Source organism: Lepisma saccharinum, chromosome 26 (genome assembly GCF_977018435.1).
Source record: "Lepisma saccharinum chromosome 26, izLepSacc3.1, whole genome shotgun sequence".
Taxonomy (NCBI): Eukaryota; Metazoa; Arthropoda; class Insecta; order Zygentoma; family Lepismatidae; genus Lepisma; species Lepisma saccharinum.
In genome coordinates, this window is record NC_139254.1 from 29,844,758 (window position 1) to 29,851,627 (window position 6,870).

General features: G+C 38.9%; 1 protein-coding gene across 2 annotated transcripts in view; it reads left to right on the plus strand.

The window, feature by feature from the left end:
* LOC145979750 (endoplasmic reticulum-Golgi intermediate compartment protein 3) overlaps positions 1–2,305 on the plus strand; it is a 150,362-nt gene extending 148,057 nt beyond the window's left edge. For both annotated transcript variants that reach the window (XM_083112735.1, XM_083112736.1), the window contains exon 11: positions 1,671–2,305. In XM_083112735.1, the coding sequence (XP_082968861.1) occupies positions 1,671–1,803 (133 nt within the window). In that variant the 3' untranslated portion in view covers positions 1,804–2,305. The remainder of the gene's footprint in view (positions 1–1,670) is intronic.
* Positions 2,306–6,870: the final 4,565 nt, after the last annotated feature.

Genomic DNA, 6,870 nt, shown 5'->3' on the forward strand with positions numbered 1-6,870 from the left:
TGGATTATGTTACGTCATTTGATGCAGTGTAGGTGTTGCCGTCTGCGCAGGTAAGAAATGACCGCTAAAATGCATACAATTAACGGAAATAAATTTTCTCGTCTGTTGAAAGAAAATTAGAGACAAAAGCGTGTGCTGGTCGACCAACTCCAAATTTGAAGAAGAAGAAGAAGAAGAAAAGCTGTAGCGTTTCAATGAAAGGGTCTCAGGTTTCTAGTACGCACATGCCATTGGTTGCCATTTCCCTTTAATAATTGTAAGGCCATTGTGTTTAGTCATTTTATAATTGCAGGCATGGACGTCCGAAGGGGAAAAGGAGCCACACCCACCTGAAAAATTAATGTCAACCTAAAACTATTTATTACACATATATAATTTCATTTCAGTCACATTAATTTATGATAAGTATTATAAAGGCGTTGCAGGGACTGAAGAAGTGTTTTTCTGAGAGAACAACACTATTACAGGGAAAAATGTGCCTTGTTTGTCCTCCCCGGAAAAAAAAATGATCTTGCTTCCCATCCCTGGAACAAATCCTGAGGACGTCCATGATTTTTTAATGAGACCCGAAATTTCTTTCATGGTGGCACTTAGTTTTAGCCCTAAATTTATTCGCACACCTCTACTATGAAACCCCATTCTATGAAAAAATTATGTACCAATCTTTTAACCCCCCCCCCCCCCCGATCCCTTTGTTTCGCGAAGAAATTTTTTTTGCGGAAACTGAATATGTGTCATATGACTTCGGTGAACACCCAGGAAAGTAATGCACGAGCCGCGCCTGCTGGGATGGTAAGTTTTAAGCAGGTGACCCTTTGTGAAGACACGCAAATGTCAACTTCTCTTCCACATAGTACACACTGGACTGCATTTTGCAGATTAAAGAAGCTCTGGTGTCTGGACTCACGATCTATATATTTCTCTGGAGCTTGTGTTGTGTGCTTTGATTGATTCATCTGGTTTATTTTACTTTGCATTTCTGTCACTTTTGGCTAATCGTGAGGATGAGTGATGATGATGAAATTGATGAAAGGACACCCACAAAGAACACCCATGCCCAAGCTGGAATTCAAACCCAGAACCCCTGGCATGGTAGTACAATTTGATAACCACTCGGTCACGGAGGCTGGCGTTGTGTTGTGGGCTGTTTATTTGCCTTTGTGCTTTTCCTTTTTTCCATTTCATCTTATCATCATTTATCCTCATCTTCGAAATTAGCCAAAAGTGCAGAAAAGCAAAGTACGTATAATACGTATGTATAATAAATAAATCAATAAATTTATCAGAATTATCTGATATCAATAAAATTAATGATGATTTTACCTATCTGTTATTGTATTTATAAATAGCCTGTAATTGAGTGCATAATTTGTCATTTTGTTATTATTTTGATGAATATAAACATACATATAATTCATGTGCCCTAGTTTTGTAGATGTTGAAATGCCCAGTTTTGATTCACAGCAAAACCCATTGAGTCATGTGATTGGATACATTAATTAAGGATATTAATAAATCATTCATATTCTTCACATAACATTTGCAATTTTATATGTAGAGTGTAGGTTATCAGTATTTCACATCAGTCCATTCTTAAAATGTATTTATCTTTCTGTTATTTTCAAAATTGTTGAAAGAACAAAATTAAAGCTATATTATGTTTTTTCCAGATCTTTTGGACATTTCATGACCAACTGCTGTGCAATAATTGGTGGAATCTTTACAGTGGCAGGTATTATTGATAGTTTCCTGTATGCATCAGTCAAGGCGATTCAGAAAGTGGAACTAGGGAAACTGAGTTAAGTGGATATCAAATCATGACTGTGCCCAAGTTGTCACAATGTATATGTGCAGACTGAACTTGATATGGGTGGTTGCAATGGTATAGTTTGTGTTTGTGTCACAGTGGCAGTTGAAGCTTTTGTCTTCCAAGCTTTACAGATTTTTCAGCTGCACAATGTTTAATTGCTCACATTATGATGAAAAGTGCACTGTGTTGTCCATGTTATATTTGAGTGACTTCAGAGAAGTGTGCATTATGCAAATCAGCACCGAGAACCAAAGTAATGCTAAACTTTTTTCTGCAACTAATCTTTCTTATTCACTGAACCACAGGGAAGTTTGTGTGTATTTGATGAACAAATGCTATTTATTTCAAGCAGATGTATTGATCTTTCATTATTATGATTTGATTGTATTAATCTTAATAAGATTAAGTTAACAGTATTAATTTTTTTGTTGGTGACTGAGTAGTATTGATATGTGTATATATTGAGTTAAGAATAAAGAAAAAATGAGTTTTTTTAAGTTACTAATTCTGCATACTTTATCACCTTCTCTCTCTCGATTAGATGTTCCTGCCACACCTTGTTCCTTCTCTCTACTGCATTAGTTAAAAAAGACTAATTTTGGATTTGTAGCCTCCTCTTCTTTGCACTGTGGGAGCCAGGGCAAAATGCCACTGTGCCACCCTCCTGTCCAAACCAAACCTTTAGTCTTTATAGGTGTACCCAAGTGCACTGGGTTACTGAAGTACCTGAAGTCGCAACCTTTCAACCATTGCAGCAGCCAGCTGTGGTGGGGAAGTAGAAATCTTTCCTTTTGGTGACAGTCCATTTGCGTAAACCTGTCATAAAGTTGAAAGGGCTACTAGCTTGATTGATTGAATTAGGTTAATGGCATCACTTTTCTGCTTTGCTAATCATGACGAGTGTGAGTGATGAAAGGACACTCACAATGTACACCCAGGCTGGGATTTGAACCCAGAACCCCTACTGGCATCACAGCACACTGTGTTAACCACTCTGCCACAAAAGTCTGCTGAAAAGGCTGCTAGAGTAAGTAGTTCCTTCCAGCCTGCATGCCGATATTACTGAGGAGTGAGAAGAGTGTCACACATGAATTGTATCAACAATATTACAATTTGAAAATAATGAGATGTGAGATCCAATGATCACTGCTGGACTTGCTACACCTCTGTGTATGTCACAGCATTTAATTTAAAATGAGTCCACTTGGATTCTTTGGAATTTTTCTCAACTATATCTTCTCTCGTAATTTTTGTAGCAATATTCTCAGACCTATTCTATAGTACATAGATTGTTCATTAAGTTTTGTCTCCCAGGCTATAACCTTTTTATTGAGTGAGGAAAGTTTATGATTTTACATTCAAATTAGAGTTTGGAATGTCCTCTTTTAAAGCGTAACATCACTTTTCAATGTATTTCCTACCAGCGTCAATACCCTTCTGCCTTTGGTGCACTAGGTTCTGCATGCCATCACAACACCAACGATGCACCTTTCCAGCTGACCAGCTGATGATTGTTGTCTTACACTTCTTTGGATGAGGTGAGTCCGGATACCTGTTGTTTAGTCACTGGGTCATAATGATGAGCCGATGACAATACGATGCAGAAAGTCATCTCCCTCCGCCTCGTAATGCTCCAAATTTTGCTGACACATTTGCATATGGTCTGATGAGGGACCCACCTGGAGCACAATTTTTTGAACCCAAGGTCGTCATCGATGATGTGATTCACTGTTCCAAGCGATATGCCCAGAATGTCTACATTTTCCCTCTCCTTAAGGTGGTGTTTAGCACGAATCAGTTCATCAACACGTGCCACCATCTCTCGAGTCTATGAAGAGATAGGGCATCCACTGTGGTGCTTGTCCTTAAAGTGGCCGTGACTGCGTTGTTCATGTGTATAGTCCCCAGCCATCTCCTGAGCATGCTAATGTCAATGCAAGCTTCCTCATATACAGCAAGGTCTCCCCGATGGTGCATTGGTAGTGTCGTTGCCTTGTAATCGAGGGGTCCCGGTGGAGGCACATAGTGGTTCGGACCCCACTTTAAACTGTGGCTCCAGTCCAGATTAACCTTTCTGTGCATAAAGTGGACTTAAAACACCAACTAACCTACTGGGGATTTCGATGGGTGGAACATCATCCTCAGTCAGAAAATTCAATCACAGCACTCTGCTGTTTGAATATCACAGGTAAAGAATATAAAAATCAGTCCTGGAACTTTTCTGACAAATGTTCTATTTAGCAGTGATATATTCCTACAACAAGTCCAAGTCTCACTGAAAATAAATGGATAGTTCATGGGGAAAAAATAAAAAACGAACTTATAGGAAAAAGTAGCCATCTTGCAGAAGAAGATTATGAATTATTTTGGAAAAGTTAGATGCAAAATGCAAATGTTTAAACCCCTGGGATGCTGGATGAATCAAATTTGCAAGAAAGCACAATAAAAGATCACTCATTGACAGCACATAATCCTCATCCTCCAATTTTGGAAGAAGAAAAAATGTGTTAATTATGCACATAGTTAAAAAAAAAATAATTTTTGGGAAATTCTAAAAATTGGAAGGCTCCAGCCAGGGCCCTAACTGCTGCATACCCGCACCCCAAAAAATGTTCTCATAGAATGTACATTTATATTCAATGGAGCAAAGTTTGTTGTCAACTCCTTAATAATAAAATGTACACAAATATATATATGTAAGTAATTGAAAGGAAGGAAACACTAGACAGTGGAAAAATTTTCGCAGTCTATCGCTGCATCTTCTACTCTATGTGACACCGAACTATCTTCCTTCTCCGTTGAAAATGCGATATATATCGCGAAATATCGAACTATTTCTCTTCGTGTGTTTACTGTCTCCTTCATCATTTGTATTTATCCACCCTTCTGGCACTTTTTCTCATCCTATCCCTGTGTTTTTATATATATATATATATATATACGAGGCGTATTCGTAAAATAAGTACAGTTTGCAAATATTACCGCTGTAGCGCTACAGTCATGACCGTGTGAGTTCTCGCTGACGTCCTTCATCCATTAGTAAGCCACAGGCAGTCGTGGGAGCAGGTCATGCTTTTTCTTCGTAGGTTTATGAAGGTTTGAAATGTTCAAGAAAATCAATCGGCCCGCCGACTGTGAAGTCTGGTCTGTGATTCGTTTTCTCAATGCAAGAAACGTGAAACCGGTAGATATCCACCATCAACTGTGAGAGGTCTTTATTTTTTATGTTTAACTCTTTTGCTGCGCTCGTCACATTTATGCACAGCACGCCAGGTGCCTTGCTCTGCGGAAGTCGCATTATTGCGAGTTCATACTTCCACTCGCTGCGGGTGTCGCTTTTCCGCAGTACGTCGCTTTTAGTAGGCTTCAGACATCTGTTGATACTATTTGGAACTATTTGAACTTGTAGTTTTGTTTATATTCGTATGATGTCGCTAGGTACGCCTCCGTTTAGAATACGAGCGTTGAGTGCTCTGACATGTCAGTTTCAAATGCATGTTCGAATGTAAACAACATGGCTTCGTCAAGTCGTCAACTCTTATCTGATAATGATGTTACTCAATTGTTGAATCAGAAGGTGAATTAAGTTGTGATGATAATAGCGAAAGTTTTTATGAGACTTCAAGTGGTGACAGTGATTGTGTAGTGTCTGATGAAGAATTTGTACCGCCGTCCGTAACATCATGTAGCAGAGTGCAAAGCAGCATTGCTCTAGGTGCGGTAAGTTCGACACAGGCAAGTGCTAAGTTACTTGGTGACCGTACAGTATTTAGCACACCATTTTCTTGTTTTATCAAATATTTCCTCCGCTCAGTATTTGAACACACAGCAGAACAAACTGAAGTTTTCGCCACCCAGTATCTTGATACTACTTACGAATTTCCAAGCCGCTCCACCACTCTGCGTCATCCCGTGTTTTGAGAAATACCCAGTGGTCAGAAGTAGCGAGCTACTTGTAGCGTCGCTACTGTAGCTAGCTACAAAATTTGTAGCTGTAGCTGTAGCGACGCTACATTTTGAAAATTGTAGTTGTAGCGGTAGCGAAGCTACAAAATTCCTGTAGTTGTAGCGAAAATTTCGCTACAGCTACATTTTCTCGGCATTTTGAGGTGAATTTTGAATGTGGCAACAGGGTCAGAAAAAATCGACAATAACCCTTAATTTTGCAGGAGGTTCATAAAGACAGTCTATTACGTGGAGATTCAGATTATCTAGATTGTAGATTATAGATATCTGCGTAATTTATTTAATTAGTATCTGAAGAATTCAGATATCCAGATAACTAACTGACATATATGAATATATTCCTGCTAACAGCTACGTTTTTTAGCTGCATCGCTATTTTGCCTCGTTTGCTGCACCACTGGAAAAAAGTGCCTCGTTTGCGTCACCCCCGGAACAAATCCTGTGGATATTCATGGTGTAAGATACACCAAAATGTCATTAATTGCTGTGTAAGACACAACTTGCAGCACAAAAACGAGCAATGCACTGACAAGGGAATAGTACCAGCAATAAAACAGCATTGATCATCGTCAGTATATAGGATCTCACCAGCAAGAAATTATTGTTACAAGCATGATAGAGTTTCTGGAATTACAATTATTTTCGGGATAGTATTTGTTCACAAATTTTAAAATTACAATACGTTCAGAACTCAGGTTTATACGACAGTTTCCTCAATAATTTTATCATATTGCAAAAAGTATGTACGAGTTATTGACTTTCCTGCAGAAACGACAATTTTCTTTAGTTAATATACATAGTTTTCAAATTTATGTATTTCTCCTACTTTTGCGTCACTTTTCTGTAACTTTTGCTAATCATGACATCATCATCCTTCGATGTTTCCTGCCTCTGGCTGGGTCGGCATGGAAGTCAAGCTTCTCCATTTTTTCCTGGTCTTTCACAACTCCACTCTTTCCAAGGTGTTCCAATCTTGTCCCCTAACACTCTCTACTATCTGCTCTTTCCACCGACATCTTGGTCTCCCCCTTGGCCTTATTCGCACTCCTTGTGCATTGTAAGCCCTTACTGGTAGTCTTTCTGCATCCATCCTC